The 27,277-nt window shown below is 34.6% G+C and overlaps 1 protein-coding gene and 1 long non-coding RNA gene across 2 annotated transcripts; one reads left to right on the plus strand and one right to left on the minus strand.

Annotated features, from left to right (window-relative positions):
- On the minus strand, positions 1-26,972 carry LOC149805177 (beta-2-glycoprotein 1-like). The gene is made up of 2 exons (XM_089948062.1): positions 26,901-26,972; positions 1-4,249 (listed from the first exon to the last, which is right to left on the minus strand). Exons 1-2 carry the CDS (start codon positions 26,950-26,952, stop codon positions 2,997-2,999), a joined length of 1,305 nt encoding a protein of 434 aa, XP_089804188.1. The 5' UTR covers positions 26,953-26,972; the 3' UTR covers positions 1-2,996.
- On the plus strand, positions 11,901-15,712 carry LOC149805178 (uncharacterized). Its single transcript, XR_016414795.1, has 3 exons — positions 11,901-12,789; positions 13,431-13,575; positions 15,355-15,712. It is a non-coding gene; the product is annotated as an uncharacterized LOC149805178 (long non-coding RNA).
- Positions 26,973-27,277: the final 305 nt, after the last annotated feature.

Genomic DNA, 27,277 nt, shown 5'->3' on the forward strand with positions numbered 1-27,277 from the left:
ATTTTGGTATGGAAAACATTTTTGCTCATTAAAAGTTTCCAATTTTTACAGGTAAGAATTAACTAAACTTATAATCTGTAAGTTTTACTTATATAACTATTTGTGCATCAAAAAAGTGTACAAAGAAACTGAAAAGTATAATTTTTAATTCTACCTGTATGGAAAGGCTGTATTACAAGATTCTTTCCATCAAAGCTGGTAAAGTTCTGTTTATATTCTTTTTGTAGATAAAGTTGTGTGTTTCGTACATTTTAGTAACGATGGCCATATTTGTATTGCCATCGTTTGTATAAATCTGAAAGGCTTTCATGTTATGATAGTTCTGAAACTTCATCAGAATCTGTGATGTATTTTGTTTTAGAAGTTATTAAACAGTTGAAGGTTGTTTTTTTTATAAAACTTTTGTAACATCAGTCAAATGTGATGGCAGATTGACATCATTTGTATAAAATTAAAAGCTTTTTATGTCAGAATGATCTTGATTAAATACTTTAAAACTCTGAGTGGTTTTTCAAAGTCATTTACTGGAATTTCTACTGATGGTGAATCAGAATCATCAATACAATTTGAAAACCCTTAATGCCAAATGATTTTTGTCACATTTAGTCAAACTTTGCTTAGCAGGTTTTCAGAATTAGTCATTTGAATTCTTTTCATTATAGTTTAGCAATGGTGGCCATAAATTACAACAGATCAACATATTTGTACAAATGAGAAAGGTTTTTATGCCATGGTGCTTTCCAACAAGGGCCCTGGGTGGCCAAGTGATCTAAGGTGCTGGCCTGTACAGATCACCGACATCTCATATCTGTCTCAGGCTCAGCCAACGTGGGTATGTAAGAAAGCTTACCATAACTTCCCTGGGTAAGTGTTTCTTCCAGGGGTTTTCCAGAGATCTTCCTCCACCAAATATATTGGCAAACCATGAATAGCTTATCATGTGCTGAAAAAGGTGCTAAACCCATATCAACAACAAGATTCCATCAAATTTGGTCAAATTCTGCTAAGCACATATTATGACAAAGTAAAAGTCTGACTACTGATAGCAATGGGGCCAACCCTTTATCAAAACTGGATTTAAAGTTATAGAATGCAGAAGAGAAAATACAATGGAAAACATAATTACTGAGCTGTGACTTGATCTGAAGTTAGGATTCCCAAAGTGATACAAACATGCAGTGCAATTATGATACACAAATATACCAAGTTTCAACCCTTTATTTCAAATGGCAGAGTAAAAATGGAAGTATGTTGGGTAGACAAATGAATAGATAAATGGAAATACTAATAAAAAGCCCTCCACCTTTTGTAAAAAGGCTTGGATAATAACAGACCTTTCAAGATTACGTGAAACATCTCTTTTCTAAGCCTCTCTGATCATATCTAAGATAATGAGTAAGATTATTTCTTGTGTATACATTAATCATCCAACAGGGATGATAAAATCTGCACCATGCTACATAATGATCACTATAAATGTGATTCATGGTAAAGTTGTAAGTTAAATAGGGGCCATAAGAAAATTGTGAAAATGAAACTTGACCTCTTCCTAATGTCAAGCCTCCAACATATCTTGGTTTCATTCCATGAAGTCCTTCAAAAATGACTGAGTGGAAATGAAATCTTCAATGGACATGACTGGATGTGACATGATGTGTGGAAGTGGTTAACACCATACACTGGGAGCATACCCCCAACTGAGTTTGGCTCAGTAATACTTTACACAAGCGTGAGTATTAAATAGTGGATACAATATTCATTTATTATGTATCCATATTTTAGTTTCATTATACCTTATGACAATAGACTGTATTTCATTTACAATGAATAGGTTCTTTCAGGTTATCAGTGTATATCAAGCACTCTTCAATGTATGTGTTAGAAAATTCATAGCATTGTAGCCCAGGATAACTTTAAACCAAAACAAAGCGACCAGGTAACTTAAAGTCAAAACATATTGATGACATGGGTTTTCAAATAAGCATTTTTGCCAGGATGCAAATTAATAAAATGGGCTGTCAACATGTCCATATGAAAAGAAAAATATTTATGCACTAATCTGACATAAAACTGCAGGAAATCCAATCCTACATTACACATAATATTTCTCAACTGGAATAGCCTTAAAAAGTAATAGTTGGAAAATCAGATGTAATTGCTGACTAACAAAATTTTCAGTCTGGGTGTCTGGTGGGCGACCATGTTTTGGAAAAATGCAAACCATATGCTCCTTGAGGTGGTGAAAACCAGGGGCAAAATACCCCCCACCCCACCTTACCAGAACTGAGGGACCAGGAATCCTGTGGGTCCTGTATAGTGCAGTAGTGATGCAAAATGCTTTAATTGTTCAGGACTAATTTCAGAATACAATGGATTTGGGGCCAGCATCTGAGCAAGTATTTTTAAACAAATAACAAATCAGCTGTGAAAATTACTGGTTTTGTGCCACCATGCAAAGGGCAATTTTGAAAGCTGCCAGATTTTCACTGTTGTTAACCAGGTTTTATCCTAGGTTCCATCATGCAGAAAAGTAAATATTTGTCTGCCCAATTCAGGTTGGTAGTGTCCTCTGGGTTCTCTTGTTCCTCTCTCTCAATGACCCTGTGGTTGGAATGTCTGAGCCATAGTCTGCACAATGTGTAAGCCAATGTGAACTTGCACAGTGAATCTTAAATACAAAAATAATGAAAGATAAAAAAGCAATGGAAGTTCAACAGAACAAAATGCTCCACATTACATATTGGCAATTGGAATCTGAGCATGGACTAGGTGTGACAAATGAGATATGACATCCCCTGTGACTTTTCCACCTACAGAGACACATGGTGGGAAAAAATACCCAGCTATTAATTGGATTTACTTTGCCATAGACATCTATCATGCATTCCCTGGATTATCATTCCCCTCCAAGTCTACCCATGGAGGCTCAGGTACTTTGGTGAATAGTCCACAGATTGTGTTCTCTGAAAGATTTAAATCTCATTTATTAAACTTCTTCAGGCAAATTTTTTCCACAATAGAGACAGCAAAGTTCCATTGAAAATTAACACATTTGTAAGTAATCCATGGTGCAGAGTTATGCTGCCTGAAAAGTTTCTTACTGTGTTTGGGAAATTTCTTGCAACATCATCCTTTATATCTGCAACTCCACTACTGCCCTTCACGATGATTATCATAGTGGTTGATGCTGTGGTTGTGGCTAGCTTTGTACTGTTAATTGAAGGACTAGTGGTTGATGCTGTGGTTGTGGCTAGTTTTGTACTGTTAATTGAAGGACTAGTGGTTGATGCTGTGGTTGTGGCTAGTTTTGTACTGGTAAGCGAAGGACTAGTGGTTGATTCTGTGGTTGTGGTTAGCTTTGTACAGTTAACTGAAGGGCTAAAAGTTCCATTCCAACATGTACTTACAGAGTATATTCCATCCTGACATGACCAATTAATCTTTCTGCTATGCATCACACTTCTGTTACCAGTGTAGTTTGCATCACTAGAGTCAACTATGCATCCACATAAACAATGATATTCATGGCTCCATGAACCATTAACACTGCAAATCAAAAATGGACTTACACCAAATGGAACTGCATTTTCAAGACAAATTACCTCAACCTGGGAACCAACATTTGTATTGCCATCAGTATAATACACTTCTGTGCAGGGTTCATACGAAGCCGGGGGATTACCACAATTAGGTAATGTACACCTTGGAGACCCTGACCATGTCTTATTGGCAAGACAGGAAATGTATTGTGGACCTTGAAGAAAAGTATCACTTTTACAAGTAATCTTGTTCTTACTCCCAAATTCATTTCGAATACCACTGAAGTCTTGGAATATTTGTGCATCTGGAGTATTGAATTCTGGACACGTGACCTTGACACAAGCTGGAAGTTCGGGAGACCAAGTCCTATCTGCCATGCACGTAATCAAACCATCCCCAATCATTTCGTACCCTTCATGACAGCTGAATGTGGTTGTCTCCCCTACATAGTACCCAGCTGGACCAATAATGTAACTGTTGGACGGGGAGTCAATAGCTGTGCAGCTTCCCAGTGTACATTTCAAATTTCCACCTGTCCAGACTCCACTAGAACATTGGTAGTAATTGCTTCCACCTTGAATTCGGTCATAAGCTTGATTACACAGGTATCGGAGGACCACTCCTTCTGAATAAGGCCCTGTGCCTGAATCATTGTGAAAAGCTCCAGCAATAGAGGGTGCTGTAACACAATCCCCGAAAGCATAGTCAGCTAGTAAAAAAAAGAAGAAATTTGTTTTTACAAATACTTTATAAGATTACAAGTAAATAAATCTCTAATATACATGTCACCTAACACCTAGACACATAATACAATAAATCAATAAATAGCTTACTGGTCCCAAATATTCCAGATAGAATTCAGAAGTAATTGACACTTTCTGAAATAATTTTAGGGTACTGAATTTCAGTTACAACTGCATCATACATAAGAATATTCACCATTATGGTCTATCCTTGGTAACCATTGGAAACAAAGTAAAGATTAGGAATTACAAATCCTTGCATATAATACCACATTATCATTAAAAGGTATGTGGTAACACAGAGACAGGTATCCTTGAAGCAACATGATGCACAGTAAAAAAATTCACTACTTTGATGAATCTGTTTGGATATTCCCAAGTATGATAAAATAATGGCCGAAATAATAGATAAGATGGCAGATATGATAAAAATGTGCTAGATTCTTAAAAAGTTAAAAAGATTTGGTCAAAATTGGTAAATGGACAAAAAAAGAAACAAACGTTATAGCCACTGCATGATCATGTAGATGCCTGACAACATTCTTATTTTTAAGCAAAAGGCACAGATTTATCTTACGAACAAAACAATTTTAAAAACATATAATTAACAAGATGGGTATGCATAGTGGCTCGTAGAGTTGATTATAATTTATCTATAAAACATATACTATATATAATACATGTATTATTATAGATAAATGGTAAGCATTGATACACTACAGGCCCTGTGATTATGCAGAACATCTATCACTTGAATTAAATGTTTGGAACTTCAAGACGTGCTTGCATTCTTAGTAGTCTGTGTTTATTCTAATCTTTCCCACCGATATATTTCGAGAGTTATGTTGGTGTGTGAGGTCAAAGTGTATTCTCTATCCAAAACACGGAATTTGCCAACTCTATACGGAATTTGCCAAAGCCACGTATTAGTGATATTGGTAGCAGCTTTAAGCAGGGGCTAAAACAATTAGAGACTGTATAGATATGGGACTGACCATTTGAATGTCATCAAGGTGGGGACTGGGATTTGTTTTTAAAATCAACAGCCACCAAATAGCGTGTCCAATAAATTACCTGCCAAACCTCTACTGGTATGTATGAGTGGTTCGGGGCATGATTTCACTAATGCATAAACAAGAGTCCCTCAAAGGGATTGATGCTCTACTTGCTGAGAAGAATTTCCAGGAATTCATGATAATATCATTTCCTCCTTTTAACTGCTGAATGCTGAAACCATCTCTGATGCACTTCAACAACAACCAGATTTTCAAATGTTCTGCAGCAGTGCTACACATACTGGAGTCATTTCGGCACCATTTCCATTTAGGACCAACAAGACATCATAAGAAGTTTTCTGGTTGAAACCTCATGTGGATAAGACTTTGGAGAAAGAACAATAACAAGAATTTCAAGCTGGCTGTCATGGTAGCCATACAAGATATCAGATTAGGATATATTATGAACCAAACAGACATCATAAAAAGTCTTTTGATGAAAGCACAATAACGATAAGACGTGATATCTAGGAAGTCTTTCCGAGAAAACCCCATGCTGATAACTAGTGATAACAATATTTTCATGATTTTCCCTGAGGTGGCATATTGGACTTCTGGGCAGTACCATTTTCAGTTAGAAACAACTAGACATCATAAGACATTTAGTTTTTTTTTTTAAAAAAACATGTTGATATGACTTTCCATTCAGGAGGAGTAGCAAGAACACAATTTTCAAGATAGCTGTTATGTCAGCCATATTGTGTGTGCAAGAGGCATCATTTTCATTTACGACCAACTTGTCATCATAAAAAGTCTTTTGGTGAAAAACGCCGTGAAAGATTAACTTTTCGCTCAGAAGGCATAGTGATAAAAAGATTTTCAAGATGGTCATTATGGTGACCATTCTGGACATCAGAAAGGCACCATTTTCATTTAAAACCAACTAGACATCAGAGAACATCTTTTAGTGAAAACCCTACGATGACACGATCTTTTATTCAGGAGTAATGAGAATAAGATTTTCATGATGACCACTGTTGCAACCATGTTGGGCATCAGATCAGCACCATTTTCACTTAGGAAATCAACTGGACATCATAAGAAGTCTTCTGGTGAAATTCTCATGTCAATAACATTTTCCATTCAAGAGGAGTAGCAACAAAAATATTTGAAGATGGCTGCTATGGTGGCAATGTTTAACTTAAGATCAGCACCAATTTCATTTGCACCCAGCTGGACATTATAAGGAGTTTTCTGTTGGAAACACGATGTCACTGTGTCTTTCCGTTCATCAAGAGTAGCGATAACAAGAATTTTGAGATGGCTACTGTGAGGACCATATTGGATGTCAGATTAGCACCATTTCCATTAGAACCAACTAGACAACATAAGAATGATGGATAAATAGGCTTATTAAAGTGAAAATTTTTGTGTTAAATGCTAAGTTGGAGAATATATGACAGCAAGCAGGCAGTGTTGAGTCAGTGTCACTAACGTATAATTTCAACAAAATTCCAGGGATTTTTGTTAGTTATTTTAAAGCAAACATCACCAACACATAAAATCTGTGAACGCATTCGCTTTAATGCACCTCTGAACTTAACTGAAATAATTATAAAGGATGTTAAGCTAAAATATTTATAGGAAATAAATGTTATGAAAAAATGTCATTGTGTAAAAGGTATGAAGATGTTCTAGTCAACGTTTTATAAAACGTTATAGATACATAAATAGCACCAAAAAACAACACATAAAACTGGATCATTAAGCTATAACAGATGAACATGCTATGCATTTATCAATTATACACTATGCAACACAATTTTTGTGCCAGGGTAGCAAGTGTTATTTCATAATTGCTTATGCCTAAAAAGTATAGAAAATGGCTATTATTCCCCACAAACTTTACTTTTGTGACCAGGACAGTGATATTTCGAAATTTACCTTTTCCCAAGGAGAAAACGGGTGAAGTTGTGTCTTTTCATTCACATAAAGTTAGAAAATAACAACATATGAATCAAAATTAGCATTTATTTATACTAAAGCAATATAAAAATGACCACCAAAGATTTTGAAGTGAGTAGTTTGTCGAGATTGACGATTGTTTGCAGTGCTTGCAGGTGAAATGAGGTGCCCAAGTTTTGTCTTGATCCCCGACAGGCATGCCGAAATATGCCTTGTAGGCCTCACACATCTTAGCAGTTGTAGCAGTTGCTTGCACAGAGTAATTTTTAGCTTTTGTCTTGATAAATTGGCCGAAGACATAGAAAAATGCATCTGCTGGATGCTTGCAGCCTCTTGATGCCATCTCAGAAAAAGGCAGATATGTATTCACTTAGGCAGCTGGAACTAAACTGAACTGAACTGGTGGGCTTAAGGCCTCTGTATTTATACTACTATTTATATTAATGGAAAGTTCTATAAGTTACTCCAAGTTTACTCAGCACTGAATCTATCTGGAATGTTCTAGAATAAAGGTAAATTTCAAAATATCACTGTCATGGTCACAAAAGCAAAGTTTGTGGGGAATAATAGCCATTTTCTATACTTCTGAGGCACAAGCAATGAGGAAATAACACCACCCAGGAACAAAAAAAAATTATTACAATTAATTAATGAAATTTACAGATAATGTTAGAATTTAAAACATAGTGGACAGGCAGTATCCAAACAGTGATTAGACGTCATTAAAATATGTGGCCACATGAGATGAAAAATGATCGATTGCTAATATTTGTTTCTTCACGCGTTTTTATACTTGCTATTGTATGCCACATTTTTCCTAATTTTCCATCTGGTACAAATATTAATAAATTTAGAGGTTACTAATTTAACTATAAAATATAAGGTAAAAGCATGTTTCTGGAGTAAATATGCAAAACCTTTCATTTTAAAAACGCCACATCCAAATCTGTTATGACAATAGATGAACTGACACATCACTTGCAACATTGCTTTTATGCATGGAAGAGCTCTAAAGGAAGCAGTCATTCAGAGTAAACAGTTTATTTTGGAAGGAATTCTGAGTTATATGTGTAAATAACACAGATTTCATGTTTTATAAACACAGGTCACTTGTTAATAGAGACCAAACATATTTTGGGATTTTTTGCTTAAACAGTTTTCATGACAAATATGAGTGCATAATGTATATCTACCCTGAAGGACCTCTGACTTGATGTAAAGGGACATCACTCACAGAATATGTATATACGTCTTTTCAATGTATAATTTACAACACAGAAGGCTACACCATTTTATACAGTATTATAGTTGTTCTCCACTGTGAGCAACGGCACTCATTTCCTGTGCTTACTGATGTGAAAAATGAGATTATTACTTTAAAGGAGTTAATTTCATAATCTGTATCTTTCTTTTAGTTCAATTCATCGTATCTGTCTGTAAGTTCCAGGGGAGTCAAACTTTCATACTTTTTGAGGATTTTAATAGTTCGGTACATCATAAGCCTCCAAACAGGCAGGATATAGCACTAAAGGACTTCCTGGAGTGTGTTAGATTATGAATGCTGGCAAAATACCCGGATTGACCAAACCATGTTTGTCATAGTGGCAAAAGCCAAACACATATACACTGCATGTCCACAAATGGGCCCTATCTTATCCAAACAATCCAAATTCCTCCTCACCAGTCCAAGAATACCAGATTGTACCCTGGTGAGTTCAGCCATACAAGGGAAACTGACCCCACAAACCAGTGTAATTAACGATTAAATAGTCACCTCTTTCATAAATAAGAATTTGTTTCTAATCTAACATCTATATCTTTAGACTTTTTTAAGATTATATATATATATATATATATATATATATATATATATATATATATATATATATATATAAAATCTTTAAAAAGTCTAAAGATATATATATATATATATATATATATATATATATATATATGTACACATACATACACACACTTTTGTTCTGACATATGGGGTGAAATATCTAACCTGCTGAAGGTAACTTGCCATAATAAGCAATGTAGTCATTAATATGCAAAGTTTACCGTTGAATAATGTTATGACTCTATGGTCTTACAATATTTTACAGATAAAAGCGACAAATCTAAGTAAAATTCAGCATATAATTTATTTCCATAGAATACAAAATTAAAGTTCAAGACACAGCATTGTGAATTCAATCCCATTTAATCCAAGTAGAAAGTCAACTGAAAACCAAGAAATTTGATCAATAATAGCCAGTCCATATAAGAAAATGAAGTTATAGCAATACACAACAATATAGCAAAATAACACATAGATACTGGACAAACATAAACATGGCAAGGATCACTAGTAGGGAAGATGGCAAGGACACCAGTCAAAAGGTGTATACCACGTTGATGGGAGTATGATTCACTTGACTTTAGACCTGGAAGCAGAACAAGCAGAATCCTAATAAATCAGTGCAAGTATGTCTCCATAACAAAATTTAATATGGACCCGACTGAAATTTTATACGATTTTCCAGAAATTCTATTTATTTTTCACATGCAACAACAGATCAATGGGGACAAACAAAACCTATAAAAACTCAAATTTTCGGAACTTGAAGATCGACAACATATGTATATATGGTCGGAAAGTAGAGAGATGTCCATACAATTAAAAACATAATCCCAAATATATTATCATAAGTCAAGAAGCGTATTATTTTCTGAATGAATTCCAATAGTTTCCAATGTCCTCTTTACCATAATAATATGACCCAGAATGTCTTTGAATGAGTTCTCAATAATCCAAAAGTAGTGTTTTAGTCCAAACAGTCAATGAGCATTTTGTAATTCCAATGAATAAAATTCCTCTCAAACTATATCTATAAAAAACTGCAAACTCTGATCATAAATACCCAATGACTGATATTAAATAGGAATGAAGACTTTGTTTCTAAAAACCACTATTTATAAGACTTTGTTTACAAAAATCACTATTTATATATAAAAAAACAGTCACCTGACATATGATGCAACAAAATGTTATGGAAAACTGATTATTTCTAACTGGAATAATCCATCAAACTGTAAAGATGATTGCTCCCCGTACAGAAAAATCTCACCAGTTCACATGAGCTGCTCATAAGCTGCACATGAGAACCTTGTTAGAAATGTATGCAAATTGGGTAGATTTTGCAGGCTCATGTGTGCAGTTTGTTAGATCTTGTGAGCCAAGGAAAAACTAACCTGATTCTCGCGTGAGCAGATTTTGCTCACGTGAGAATCTAAATTTTCACATGAGAAAGTAGAACTTAGAAAATTTTCTTTCTCCATTACATACAACCATGTTTGAAAATAAGGCAGAGTTCTAATTTCTCACGTGAGTTATCACGTGAGAAACTTGGACTTTGATTCTGATTAAACACTTATTTCAAATTTATTCAAAGTTGGATTTTCTCATGTGAGTTATCACATGAGCAATTTGGACTTAAATATTTTGTGTAAATGTTGAATGTCAAGCATCTCCATTATTGTCAAATAGACATCATTTCTATTTTGCACTTGTTCATGTTGCTTTGTTGTATTTTTTAAATTTTAAAACATTTTCAACTTATTTTCTCACAGTGAGTTTTAATCTTATTTTGACCCAACAGGCTCCTTGTATTTGAACATATTAAGGTTCATTTCACTGTTCATAAAACGAAACAATTCAGAATTAAGGTCTCGTATAACCAGACTACCCATTAAACTTTAACAGCTGTCAAAGAATAGAGTTAATAACTTGCATACTGATCGTGGTTAATGTTTAATAAAGTAATCCGTAAAAAGGTGAAATGTTTCTCTCCCCAAAATACACAGTTTACAAATATAAAAAGGAAATAAAACTTTTGCCCTAAAATGAATCCTATGTTCCATAAACATATGATGCAACTCCTTTATTCACAAACTTCTAAAACCCCATTATAAAATTGTAAAACAAATACATAGCCACATATCTGGAAAAAAAATAAACACTGATGCACAGTCCTTTTGGCCTAATAAACTCTCAAGTCATTTTCCAGAAAAATTGGAGAATTACATAACTACGTCGTTTTCTTCCATGCCTAACATTCGCACAAATAGTCAATACAATCTTATACTTACTGAATTGTGTAATTCGGCTTAGGGGTCATCCATTTAGTACGTACGCAAAAATCTGGCAAAGCTTGACCCCCCCCCCCCCATGCATGCATACTTTTTTACGCACCCCACCCCCCCCGCGTACATACGCTTGACGCCCCCCTCCCCATATTCTATTAAACGGCCTATGTTTAATCCACGCAGAAACCATAAAGGATTAATAATATTAATGTGTTTAATAAAACATTGTCCACCGACATTGAATGTCTGGCATCAAATAAATACGCGGGGTAACATTAAACATTTTGTCTAGTGTCCGCCAAAATTCAAACGCCAACTGAACAGTCGAACAGGTTACATATTAGACAAATTATTATCGAGGTTTCACCCCAACCCCGTTTCCTATGCATATGTACATTACCATTATAAAAAAAAAAACATGTACTGTACATAAAATGTAATAAATCCATAAGAAACTGCCTAATCCAGTCGTGTTTGTGTAGCTGTTTCGCACTGTTTTACATGTGTATATTCTTGGCAATGGAAAATTTTGCTTATTTGCAGCCTTTTAAATGTTCTGATCGTGTCATTTCAAATTTTATAAAAGAAATTTTCTACTGAAATAATCACAAAACAAATCACTGACGTTTCCGTTAACTTTTCTGTGACCCAGGTTATAAGAGTACACGGTGGAAGAATCGGCTTGTTAGAACCATTAGAGTGTCCTATGGGGCATGGCTCGGCACAAGCTACTGTAAAAACATCAAAATTAACTTGGTCTATATTAATTAACTTATTAATGATATGAATTCACGTATAGCTCAGTTTTTATGAAACATTAGATAATAAAATAGCATTTATTTGATATATAAAATATAACATTAAGAAATACCCGCATACATGTGTACAAAGGAGTGTAAAACCAGAAGGGCTCGCATCGTTGCTTACAATTTAAATGTCAGTCATACAGTAGTATAAAATAATAAAAGTATTATTTTTATACTAAATGTATGACTGACTTTTATATTGTAATCAATGATACAAGCCCCTATGCGTACAACAACGTGTTTACTAATAATTTACCCTTTATAGCGCCTCAGATAAACTCAACAGATGCTGGATGTTGACCTAAAGTGTACATGTAGAATAGCACTTTTAAACCGAACAGACAGAAATTTACGCGCGGGCCATGTTCTCTTAGCAAGGGCCACGCTGTTTATGAAGAAAGTTATTTAATATTCTCCTGCAACATGTTTGCTCTTAAAACATTCTGACAGCAAGAGTGTGGACATTATTAAAATATAGAAACCAACACCAACACCTAAAGATGTCCACGTCGGTACTGATGTTAATGTCCAGTACGAAACGGAAGACGTCGACGTGCTGTTAGGGAAAATTCAAGGATTATGAAAGACTGGTTCTTTGCCGAGAAAGAGGTAAGTTACTTTTTCTCATTTATTTTTACAATTTTCGCATATAGAATGATCAAAGTGGATAGCCTGAATCATCGACATTATAAGCATAAGCATAAATTCGCATGGTCGTTTAAAATTGAGCCAAGGGTTTGTTTCAGATTTTACTTAAAGATAATAATTCAACCTCCTGTTTCTAAAAATGATATCTACACCACACTATCATCGAATATTTAAGCTTTCCACAATTCAACTGTGCAACCATGTCTGGCTCTTACCCCCACCCCCAATAATAATGCGGGCGCCTCAGTGATGAGCACTTGCGTTACCGATTGAAACAATATGTACAAACATAAATGTTCTTCTTATTATTTTATTGCTGATTGGGTGGATCAAGATAAGCATACACGATTGAGAACCAAATGCAGTAGCTTAATTCATGATTTTATTCCTAAAAGACATTTGCCCTGTCTGTCAAATATTTTGATTGTTAAATTTAAAAGAGATTTAATTGGATAAGGATTACAGCTTTTCTTAATGCTTATATACACTTATAGACTAGGATTCTTTTGCCAACCAAATCGTTTTCTCATTTCAATGCATTCTTTCTGTTCTGCATAGATTAAAAAAAAAGATCAATTATACTAATTTTTATCTTTTTACAGATTAAATTTCATGAAGGTCACAAAATTTAATGAACACAACAAAGTTAGCAATCATTTGAAAGAAGTGCAAAACACTGACAGCAACAGGAAGAAGTCAGACAAAACTGCATTGCCATGCTAGAGGAAATTCCAACTCCAGTAAAGGGTATGTATAATACGCTTCAAATCTTTTGACATGATAACATATGCATTTCAGACTCTACAATTGGACCCCCAATACATTTTTTTTTTAAATATAAAAATTGGAAACCAGATTTTGAATTTCTTTATATATTGCAAATGTACATATTTTGGAAAAATGTATCCTAAAAGTTTTGGAGAAATCTTCCAGAGGACTGTTCAAGAAGTAGAGATGTCAGTTTTTTGGAAATTTCTAATGTGTACCCATCATTCCTAACGATTGGTTACCAGAGTATACAATCAAAAGGAAATTGTATTAAATGTGAAGCTGAACTGCTTTGTTGTAGGTTCACATGTTCTAACCCCAAAAAGAGCTGTAAGCATAATTATTACTAATATAAGTAGCAAAAATCATAATCTGAGCACAATGAGTATAAATTACATGCCATTATTACAGAAAACTGTATGAAAAATGTATATGCAGTTATAATTTTTGTCACAAATCAGCTGAACTCGTGTGGATTAGTAGTATGGATAAGAACAGACACAAAAGAAATTGATAAATTATTTGTGCATAACAGTCATTTCGACTAGTGTACATGTCTACAGTAACTTTTGCGAATTGTCATAAAGTCCATAAATGTTGATTGTTGTATTATCCTCAACCTGCCATGATTCATTCCATAATGACGGTCCAGTGCAACATGTTTTTAAGTTTAACAAAATCTCTTTTCTCTAACATTTTTCAGTTACATAACATCCATCAGTTGCATTGATACATCCCGGGTTATTTTTGTTGTTGTTTTTTCTTCTTTTTTTAAAAATGATATCTGGTGCCATTTATTTTCTATTTAAGCTGGACTACTATGTGTGTAGTATCATAATAGAATGAATCTAGGGCAAATGGTTTCACATTCAAGAACCTGTCTGTTTTCTTGGAACTGTTTGATGTAAAATTCATGCAGAAGTTACAGATGCATTAATTTTTATTTGATTTTTTCAAAACTGTTATTAAGTAGCAAACTTTTTTTATCTTTATATTTCAGTCTGTATAGTTGTCCATTTCATTCATTTTTTGTCCTAACATGGTGGTATAAGAAGTGCATGTTACAGTAGCCAAGTTAAACCAGACATTCATATTGTGCTTAATTTTATTTGACCCAGATAATGTCACCAGGATCTGAAAACAAGAGTGTTTTAAGTCATGAGAAAATTGGCACATGAACCATGGACAGGCATGAAGTTAGGATGGTCAGGCTTGAAATATCAGCGTTGATTCTTAAATAGGTCACTTGAGAAAGGATTGTATTATTATACAGACCACGTATAACAAGTAAATTGTAAGCAACCATATGAGCCCCTGTGAACACTTTTTTTTTAACGGGTACCCAATTGTTCGTTTTATTACCCAGATTATTATCTATGGGAGAATACCCGGGTACACATTGGCATCTTTATCCAGAAGTAGTCAAATTTGGAATATGCAACATGGCTTGCAGATATCTCATCAACAGTGCAGTTTATATGTTTGCTACTGAACTATGGTAATTCTACTGGTAGAGCTATTTGACTCATAGTCCAAAGGATGAATTTTCAGACTGGGTTGGCTGCGTAAGTGTGTCCTTGGGAAAACAGTTGGCTTCTATTTTCACAGTGTGATAAAGTGCCATCTAATCCAAACTACAATTATGTATTTTGCCTTTACCTTGTAAAACGAATCTTTAAAAATCGACCTTACATAATGTCTCAAATGCTGTGATCAGAAGAAAAAAAACTTCTACCAACATTTTCATTTCCATTTCAGGTTTCATTTTTCAACAGTTCAAAACTGAGCCTGCTAACTTAAATTCAGTGGTCAACAGGAAGTGCATTGATTCAAAGAGAACAATCTCCAAGTGAAAATATTGTTGCAGACTGGCAAATAATGAAATTCAGAAGCAGGAATGTCAATTACACGTTTTGTTTGCTTCAAATTTTCTGGAACAGTGAAGAATGGTCTTCATGTGAAGCAAATTTCCAGCAGTATCTTTCATTATGACCTTAAAGTGTTTAGAATAAATGTGATGTATTAATATAACAGGTACATTCATTCATACATACATACATACATACATATTCTAGTTGTCTTACCTTATTAGAAGATCACTAATTGAACTCGAATTATATGCTTATGATTACTAGATTTGAATATTGATCTTACTCTGTTTAATTCTTGTATTCAATAAAAACTAAATACTATAGTTGTTTTTTGTTGTTTTTGCTCACGTGAGCAAAATCTTGCTCACATGAGCGAGGTGTGGCTCACGTGAGCACATCTTGCTCACGTGAGCGAGGTGTGGCTCATGTGAGTGAGGTGTGGCTCATGTGAGCGAGGTGTGGCTCACGTGAGCAAGATATTGCTCTTGTTAACAATTCCTGCACATGTGATTTTCTTATTAGAATCTATTTGCTCACGTGAGTTCTACCTAATTTGCATGTTAAATTGCACATGAGACTAACCTGAGTTAGATCTCACGTGAGAATCTCATGTGCAGAAGGGTAGGCAGTTTTGGTGTGGGTCCTAGAATATTCTAAACTCAAAACGCTATGTCAGCATTGTATTTACAACTTACAATCATGGCCAAATGTAGCTATGTACGCATTTTACTAATGACCATTAACTAAAATTCATGGACCAAAGTTAAGCACACACAAACAATATTTTATATATATTTACATAGGAATTAGGAATATGTCTTATGAAAAAAAATATACATATAGCAATAATGTACTTTTATACATCTGAGTGCATCTGCAATAAGACTATCTTTCCCCTTGATGTGCTTAATGTCAATGTTGTATCCATGAAAAATCAAACTCCATCTCAACAATCTCTGATTTTTTTTTTCCATTTCGGTAATGAATGTAAGGATCACTGAATTGGAGGAGTTGAAATAATCCAAAGTTCAAAATGTTGCAAAGCAAGTAAAAAAGCCAAACATTCCTTCTCGATTGTGAAATAATATCTTTGGTACTTGTTTATGTTTATAAAAATAGGATACTAGATGATCTAGACCATTTTTGTCTTCGTGAATCAATTCTACACCAACCCCTACCTCACTTAAAGCAGCAAATATTTAAATGACTGACTTAAACCTGGATCCAGCAGTATGGCCTTCAATTTGTCAAGATGTTCCTGGTCAGACCAATGAAACTTGAGTTTCTTACCCAACATATTTCTCAGGGGATCTGCAATTATGGAGAAATTTGAACAAAATTTCTGATAATATTCATAGCATCTTGATCTCAACTTCCAGAGGTTTAACTTGACCATGCCCCACAATATGTCTGGAGTATGTGAAACAAACACAGCAAAACCCACTTTATACTAAATTAAATATCAAAAGATTTCTGAATCTTTTCCAAATGGCCATTCCAGGTATCGTTGTAGATGATGTCATCGAAGTACTCGTCACAATTATCTATACTAGATGTTAACAGTTTCATTAAATGCTGTAATGCTGACGGAGAATTTTTCACACAAAACGGCATCACTTCAAACTGATAAAGTCCATCTAGAGTTGCAAATGCCGAAATTCCCTTTGCTCTTTCCATGAATGGAATTTGCCAGAATCCTTCTGACATATTTTGCATTTTCAATTTTGTCAGTTCTGTTGTCTATTCTTGGAATAGAGTATGAATCCATTTATATAGCCAGTATAGATACAGTCTGTATTATATGGTTTAGGCACAAGAACACTTGGCGAACTCCAGTTACTTTTACTTGGTTCTATAAAATCATTCTGCGGTAACTATTGAATTTCTTTTTTCAAACATTCCTGCTTCAGATGATTCATCCTGTAATGATGCTGTTTCAAAAGTGTAGAACCGACAATCTCAACGTCAAGATTGATTTTATTTGCAGTGTTAGAACATCAATAAACACGTGTTCATATTCATAAAATAGCTGTTTTAGTTTACTCTGTTAATTCCTGTGGTTGTAGAATTGAAAGTTTTTAAGCCTGGTTAAACCAAAGTCACTATAGTCATGTTGCATTCCATTGTTTACATCCTCACTATGTGCAACTGGTACAACTAAAATTACTGAAAGATTAATTGTAATATCTCTACCAACATATTCCTTTAACATATGTATCTGACAAAGATTTTTCTGCTTCCGCCTCCATGGTGTGTTAATGATATAATTTACCTAAGTCACTTACTTGCTTTTCAAATGTATAAGGGCCATAAAATTTAGCCCGAAGATGACTTTGAGGTATGGGCAAGTGAGCCTTAACCCTATCAGCAAGCTGAAAACTCCTTTCCTGAGTATTTGTCATACCTTAATTTCATTTTTAACTAAGTGGAGTGAAGACTAGTTCTTGCTACTTCACAAGACTTTGACAACTTATATTTGAAATCAGAGACACAGCCCAGAAGATTAATCTTTAAATCTTCATTTGAAAGAAGTGTAAAAGAAACTTTATCAAAGTTTTTACTAAGGTTACAGTTTTAATATTTCTCAAAGGAATTGCCACTGGATATTTTGTGGATGCAGACATTTTGGGCATCAAGCATTTGTTGCCTGAATTTGTCTTAGGTATGGGACAGACAGTCTACCATTCTTCTGCTAAATAGTTCATAAAATGCTACATGAGCATAGGTATCTTCTGATTGGGTTTTCCTACCATTTGACAAATCTGACATGATCTATAGTATTTAGAAACATCGCTTTTAATTTTCAGCCAATAAACTGATTCAAGATCTTTTGATAAGTCTTACTGAGTAGTGGATAATAAGCGTTTTGAGTCTTTGAGTAAAACTCAGCTGTCCTTTGGCGGAGTTGCAATAAAACACTGGTCAAACATGTTAAGCAGCACCTATGAACAAAATTAAAAGTGTAAACAGAAACTGTATAACTCAATACACAAGTAAGATGCTTATGAACACTAACACTATTGATCCACCAAGTAAGATCGACATTGTTAAAACAATTATACCATGTCTGACCTCATACCTTGGAGGAAAGCATAGCTTTACGTGAAGTTTTTGGAGATCCAAATAAACACACCAGAGATCTTGGAAATGCTTAATTACGCGTATCTGGATGCAATTTTTTTTATCTGGGACGCAGAAAATCACCCACACAGGAGTCCTCCGTATGCGCTTTTTTTGTTGCAAACAGGAAAGTTTCGCAACACAATAAATACATTCTAATCACTATGAAAAATTAAACAATAATTTTAAGTTTGTTGCTGACTTCCTTTGATCATAGGTCATTGGCTTGTTTTGATAAAGGTGCATGTGTTATTGAAGGTGCCTCTAAAGGCTCTCTTTGAAGGACCAAACAAATACCCGTTTGTTATTGCAGTGGCAACATCAAATAATTGCAGGACATTGAGACATATTTTTTTTTATTTGCTTGGTATATATTGGTGCTTCAAAGATAATCAGTTTTCTTTGAAGTTGCAGGAAAATATTTTTTTGTTTTCTCTTACATTTTTTTAAAAAAATTGCTGTCCTTTGGTTGACTAAAGTCATTTCCCGTTATCGCATTCATAGGTGGTCGATTGTAGCTAGTCAGTTGCATGGCTATTTTGGTTATATTACAGCATACAGTACCAAGGCCAGACACCAACGTAAGCGGATTATGATATAACAATGCACTGTTGGGATGGTTTGTCAATATGAAACAAGGATTTGTTTATGTAACAATAGATCCCAGTGCATTTTTATATCTGAGTTTGTTGGGACCTGTCATGGTGCCTTTGAATTTCTTCACTTCAAAGCCAAGACTGTATATACAGTTTTTATCAGCCAAAAATGGTACCACCAAAATTATTTCCAGATGGTATATTGTGTCACTAATTAGGAAAAAATTGCAATTTGCGACATTGGCGAAGCCCAGCGCGATCCCTGTTATTGTGTTCATTTCTGATTGTAGCCATATAAATATTGCATGCGATCTCGAAATCAAGGTGCGTCGAGGCTTGGACAAAATGCAGTGTGCAAATTTGGATAAGTATTTTTGGGTTAAACACAAAACTGATGAAGATTTTAATGAGATTCAGAACTCTGCTAAAGTTGCTAGAACCGACAGTTCAGATGGGACAGTAGCCAAGGGTATGAAAGTGCCTGATGCCTGGCTTAGTACTTGGAATAAAAACTTTCCTTGGATTTACAAAATTCATTCTCACTGATAAACAATTGCTATATGCCAATGGTGTAAAGAATGTGGAAAATTAAACTCGATGGCAACTACTGTTTCTTCTAATCTGTAAAGTTCCACATTTTCTAGGCATGGGACATCTTGAGACCACCAACTTGCTAGGTAGTCATAAAATCATTGAACTGCACACTGACAGAGGCCTGTACAACTCTACTTCAAGAGTACAGAAATTTCCTGACTCTGCAGTCCTATGGGGCCATCCATTTAGTATGTGCGCATGGAGAGGGAGGAGGGGTTATCCCAAATGTATATGCTTGCATATGGGGGATGGGGGTGGGGGGTCTACTGACAATGTATGTATGCATAGGAAATGGGGGTGGGGTGAAACCTTGATAATAATTTGTCTAATACATAACCTGTTCAACTGGGTTCAATCGGCATTTGAATTTTATTGGACACTAGACAAACTTTTTAAAGTTACGCAGCTTATTTCTTTGATGCAGCCAGACATTCAACTTTGGTGGACTATGTTTTATTAAACATGTTAGTATTATTAATCCTTGATCATTTCTGCATGAATTAAATATAGGCCGTTCTATGAAATTGGGTGTGTGTGTGTGTGCGTCAAGCGAGCGTACGCAGGTGTGTGTGTGTGTAAAAAGGTATGCATGTGTACAGGGAGGGGTCAAGCTTTACCAGATTTTTGCGTATGTACTAAATGGATGACCACTAGCTGTGATTGTGTTGGTGTCAGAAGTGACATCCATGGCATGCAAGAGAGGCTTAAGCCTTTCATTGTGCAGAACAAAATCAAGACTAAGGGAAGGTCCAGAACAAAACATGAGACCTTAACACAAATGATGCAAGTCAAAGAAGAAGGACCTAGTGTGGAAGAATATGATCCAAAGCCAAGCATCAGAAAAAAATTTGAAATGCGACATTGGGAAAAGTGAACTAAATTGTAGTTACAGAATATGATATTTGTACATGATAACAATTTTAATAGTTTTTTTTTACAGAATAATAAATGATTACAAATAAATAAAACTGACAAAGTTTTGTGTCTGTTTATTCCTGGCATTTTAACGAACATTTAGCCACTTCAACATGTTTCTGGGAGGGGACTGCAACTTTTGCTGGTGGGACTACGATTTTTACCAAGTTTGGAGTCCTAGTTTTAAAATCCTAGTGAGACCTCTGCACACAAGACAATTTAATATGATTTTGTTTTTATTTTCATCTTTTCATACCATAAGTGCAATAATATTAATAAAAAGGAACAATTTTGGGCATATGAAAACTGGAGTCAAGGCTTGTGAATTTTTTAAAGTCACCAGTCCTGGGCCTGTATCTAGAATGGTTATTTTTTGGAACACTGTTGTATAATGCAATTGTTGTACAAAATACAACCATAGCTTCTTATTGTGAGCGATGTCACATGAAAACTTGTACTGCAAATCCAATTTGAGTTCAAATGTGTAATGGCAGAGTAGCAATCATGGGAGTTAGTGTTTGATGTGGAGCAAAGAAGTTCACATTTATTGGAACTTCCAGTTCCATTGGTGGACGCAAACACGTCTGGCATGCACGGTTTTAAAAACTTGGTAGTGATGGTGATACTGCACTACCAAAATTACCAGAAACACCACAGAGTAAATATCCTGGTGAAAAGGACATTCCTGGACACAATTACTGTGTGCCTGGTACACTTCATGAGATATGACAAGATTCTAACACCTATCCAGAGCTTTCTGAAGCACCCATAAATCATGCTGATGCTGCATAAATCGTGCTGCGTATTACCGACATCACCTTGTTTATAAAACATCAAAATGTCATCTGTGCACGTCAATGTGCAAATGTTGCTCTCATCCATGATTTGAATGCTGGTGGTGGAGAACGAATCACAAGATGGATCAAAAGTGGAGATCTTGCTGACACCATATCATATTTGCCATGTGTGCAAATTCATGTAGCTCTTGAAGCCATTCCACATACATCTCATTCCTGAAATTCTTTTGCACATAACCAGTGGAACACCTTTCACCTTTTTAATATTCCTGCAAGTGAACCAGTCGAGTATTTGTTAAAGTTGAAGTTCACATATTTTGAGTGGTTTACAGAGCCTTCATCTTTGAATTTGACAGCAGCCTTTTCATTGGCATTGCTAAACTCTGTCAACTCCAGCTTCGCTGTTTTACTATGAACAGCAATAGGTCTACCATCAAATATCTTTTGGGATTCAAATGCCGGACCGGCAATAAGCCCTCGAACCTTATATTGTTCACTAACACAAAGAAAGTCAACTTGAATTCATTTTAGTAAATTCTCCATTGTTTTACCAAATATGGAATTTTTCACGAGCTTAAAGATATCTTTTTAGCATTGTTGGTGGACTTGTGCATAAATCAGTATTCATTTTGTCAGGACAGAAAGAAGCAAACCCAACAAGTTTGCTAAAACTTAACAAATAATTTAATTTTCAAAGTAATAAAATAAAATTTTAAGTTCCTTATTCCAAGTGAATTTCAGGTCCTAGAATGTAATGGTCTGCCAACAGTTCTGCTGTATCAAAATGGCACTGTCCAGAACTTCTTTTAATAAATTCACAATAGTTCCACAATTATATTTTAGTCAAATGGCACTTTGTAATTCCAAAGAATGACACAAACAAATGTTTCCTCTCAAATAATAGCTAAACACAGCATTAAATACATCTGCAGACTGATGTTCCAACAAGAACAAAGGAAATAAGAATAAAAAAATTGTCCAGCCCTACCAGCTTATATAAAAGTAAAAGGGTTGAAAATGCATTTTGCACCTACTTGTTACGTGACAGTTTGCAAATATCCCACACCATAAAAGAACCCACCTGACCGAAAGAAAAACTGACCCCATCAAAAGACTGACCTTTAAATGAGTCAGCTAAAGGAATAACGTCCTGATCAACATTATTCTCAAGGTCTTTTTGTTGTAGCTCTGGTAACTGCACAAGAAGGATATAAAATAGGGATTTCAATCTCAATAGGATCAACTTTTTGATCTAAACAAGGTTTGTCATTTACAAGTGGGTTAACCACAACCATATCTCCAGCTAGATCACTGCCTAGTAAAAACGAATACCCTTGATAGGCAAATAAGTCATTGCTCCAACTGTAATGGGTCCTGAAACTAAGTGTGATGCCAAATTGACACAGTGGAAAGGAACACCAGAAGAAAACTTCTCAAACAAAGGAAAAATACCTAATAATAAAAAAAACTTCAGAAAGCTCCAGTGTCTCTTAATAATTTAATAGGGATAGTCTTGGCAGAATCACCAATAAGTGATGTGGAACTTTTCAATATGAATGGTTCTGAATTCTCCCAAAAAGTTTTTAAGTTATAAATAAGTTGTTTACTGGTATTTTAGATCAAGGTCTATCCTTATTTATAAGCTCGATTATATCATTCCAGCACATCAACATTTTGTACATTAGCACACTGAAGACTTGGAATTCATTCAGAATATTCTATACTTCTGAACCTGTGATAGAACATTTAGGATTATTGGGATTTAAAATACTAAACTGTATGTTCCTTTTAAATTTTCACTTTGCATTCTAGGGAAATAAATTTTGTTAAATTTTTACCTAATATGTTGGTTTTGCTTTCTATCTGTTACTTAGTTTAAGACCACAGAGTCATAGCAGAAATGAGGGACTCATCTGGGATTTCCGTAAAATATTTCTGAGATATTAAAAATTATCTTTAAATTTAAACTGACTTTGTTTCTGAATATTCATTGTCAATGGTGAAGATTTAAATTTCACACATTTTATAAATCGTTATTAAATCATCAAGCATTCACAATGTCATCTAATGTAGTGAATGTTTTTCAAATCCTACTCCGAAGGTGGCATTGGTAGAGTCTCTGAAAAAGGTTGCATTGTTTGAGCTTGCCAGACATTCTGATATATTTTGATAGTGCAAGCATCTTTAAACAAGCAAGAAAGAAAAGTTTGGTTTAGCATTTGTTGTAAAATGAGATTTTGGATGATAATGCTTTCTGACTGATTAGTAAGTTTGCTTCCGATTTTGATAGGAAATTAAAGTAACTGCAGATTTTTTATTTAAAAAAACAGAACTGGAATTAGGAAAGCTGCAGTTTCTGAAAGAAATGATGAATTTTCAAATTTTGAAAGTGGAAAAAGAGCCAAATACAAATGCAGAAAGACAAAAGAGCGAGAGAAATAAAAATGGGGAAAGATGCAAAGGAGATGCAAATGCAGAGAGAGAGAGAAGACAAATGCAGAGATAAAGGAAGAGGCTGGGAGAGAGAGAAAAAATTGTATTTTTTATATTTGTGTTTAGATTATTTGTAAATAAAATAAACTATTTTAATTTTGCACAAAGGTGAATGAGCTGCTTTGAGTATATTTCACTATTAAAGTGGCAATGCAAGATACACTTTTATATAATTTAATTTGATCTGTATACAGAATAACACCATTATTTAAGAGAAAATCAAGGTTTTCTTTCCTTAAATGCAGTTTTGAACTGCCCAACATCCATGGGAAGTAATGAGAAATATCATATTGGAAACTACTGTCAATGTCACAATTAAATTTAATACAAAACTTAATATTTCATGTGGTCCAAATCAACCAGAAATATGGTTTGAATCAGCCTGTAATTTGGTCTAAATCAGCCATGGTTCAAAGCAGTCTGCAGGACTCACAGTACTAATTATATGGCCATAAATACCAGTAATCCCATGTTATCACACGAGAACAAAGTATAATGCAAAAATGTACCTGTTTTGGACTAAGGGTCCATTATTATTTTCTGAAAGCTGCTTACAGTTATGCCACCTAGCTTCAGTATAAACTGGTCCCATGTCTATTTATACATATAATTACAAATGGGCAGTAGCTATATAGGGGTTAGGAACCAGGCTAGCTTGAGCATAGCTCTGCTGGGCAGCAACATGGAATAATGCATCTCAAGTTGTTGCACCCATTCTTGAGAAATTGCATAACCATGCAAAGCATCATAAATAGACCAAAGGGCTAATTTTGCATCAGTTCCATGGAGGAAGTTGACAGACTTTTTATTTATTTTGTATCCATTACTATTAATATGAAATTTTTATATTTAATACAAGGAGCATGTGCATCAATAAGAATTTCATTTTAATGAAAAACGACAACAAATTTAGAATATACTTATGAATTTTTGAAATAAATGTCTGTTTCAAAGCTTTATAAGAATATGATATAAACAGTGAAATTTACATTTAAATCCCATTCTGTACCTTTTTCATTATGACAGTTTCAATGAAAATGTTTCAAAGTTTTTATACACGTTAAATTTTGAAAAACAATTTTTCAATCAAATTCATTTTGACTTGCATAAATAAATAATAAAAATGTTTAGTTATCACCCATGAATTTATCTATTAAATGCATTATACTCTTGCTTTGAATCAACATGGTGAATGAATTTGTATATAGCATTTGGTACAGTGAGAAATCAAGTGCATTAGAATGTCAACAAGAAAAAATCTATGTTTATAACAGAGTTGAAAAGAATAAAAAGAACCCAAAGAAATTGTGGAAGCAATTATCCCTGTAGTCATATACATGTATGCATATTTATTCAAATCAAAATAAAAATGAATTGATCAAAAACTTAATATAGTCTATTCAGTCCCGACTGTTGAATGCTCTGCATATTAAATGTCATCAAAAAACTTCTCGATACAAATTATTGCTCACTATGGAAGTTTACAATGGTACCCATGTACTAAGCTGGGTAACGAAAAGATGATCTCAGGCCTGTCATAACTGGGTAGTACCAATTTGTTTTAACAGGTGCCACCATCATTGTGATATTATAGCATGATATTCAATCTGGTTTGTACTGGATCACACTTTTAGGCTGATCTTGTCCAAAAATTGATTTTGCCATAAGTAATTCTCGGGCCATGTAAATAATGACCATCCAATGGAATATGGATGTATGAGTTAACATGAACAATTGTCATTTAAGGGTACATGTCATCAAATTCTACAATTGTTACTGAATAGTGTTGAATGCATGTCACATGACCTGTATGACCTTTAATATATTTACAGTTATAAACCACAAGATAATGCTAATATTGTATTGACTACTGATGACGATAGCAACTGCCATAGTGCAAATAATTTTAATAACTTCACTAATGTAGTATCACTTAACTACAGACTAGAGGTTGTTCGGATCTTACCTTGTGGTCAATGGTGAAATACACTATCCGAATGCAAACGGCACTGCCTGGGACAGTACTTGTCCAGACATCAAAATTGGTGAATAATTATTGCATTTTCTCCAATATCTCACAAACTGAATGGTGTTGAGCTGTTTTGAAAATTGAACTATTCTTCATTACGACCGGCTTAAGTTGGAAATTAGCAGATGCAATTAGGATAAACTAGCAGGGTTGGAACTAGTCCAATAAATCAACCCCACAAATCTGTGTTGATAATGATGGACGATGTTGTGGGTCTGATGTCACCTGTCCAGTAAAATATGATATTTTGCTGCATCCAAAACATCCCGGAACAAACCCGCGTACACTTCAGACACATACTGGTAATTGGAAGCGGCCATATCAAGCACGAAATTCAAAATGGCCACAGGACACATGGTTGTGCTATTCTACATGGATTTACAAGTCACCAAACATATGATTTGCTCAGGAAATATCACCTACATGTCACCAAAAGAACCCTTCAGCCGACGGTAGCTGCAGAGCCACGAGAAATACCGGTAAGTGTATAAAATGTACATCGATAAGTGCAGACAAATTTGCAAGTAGATAATTGCAGCTTTAAATGAATACGCGATATCAGCCCCTCACCCGAAAATGAATATCATCACGGGTGAAGAGTAGGAACTACAGAGGGGTGCGGACTCGTGTCTTCCCTTGTGTTATATTGTTACAGGTTCTATTCCTACTTTTTTTTTAAAACGAACCCCTGTGTGTTGTATTGTTACAGGTTAGACTCCTATTTTTCTTTGTAGCGAACCATGTGTATAATTAATAGGATTTATTTCACATTATTTTAAAAATATACATTTCTTTTTCACCCATGTAAAATAAAGTCACTCTTTAATATTGTCTATGTAAAGATAAAATTATATAAGTTAACTGTTATATTGACTTGCCATCCACTTACTGATATAAACCAGAACCAGATATACAAGCACTGTCCCAGTGAATAGCAGCATCCTCGACACTTTTCAATAACCTTGATACAAATCTCTCAAACTGTCGAGATTATTTGATTATTGTCGTTTAAATCGTATTCTCGCGGGTTGCATAATCTCGTTTTAAATTAGTCTGGTTCCCTGCATTGTACGTACCCTACACTCCGCTAAAAGAATTTCGGAATGCAAGGCAAGTAGCATATGAAGCAGGGAACCAGACTAGTGGTAAATCGTATTTCTTTAATTCATAGAGTAGTTTTGACACCATTTCATGAGTATTGAATTAAAAAAAAAATGAAAGAATAAACTAATATAGTTATGTTGAAAGTGCTCCCCCCCCCCCATT

This window comes from Sinohyriopsis cumingii, chromosome 2 (assembly GCF_028554795.1).
Source record: "Sinohyriopsis cumingii isolate HCF-2022 chromosome 2, ASM2855479v2, whole genome shotgun sequence".
Lineage (NCBI taxonomy): Eukaryota > Metazoa > Mollusca > Bivalvia > Unionida > Unionidae > Sinohyriopsis > Sinohyriopsis cumingii.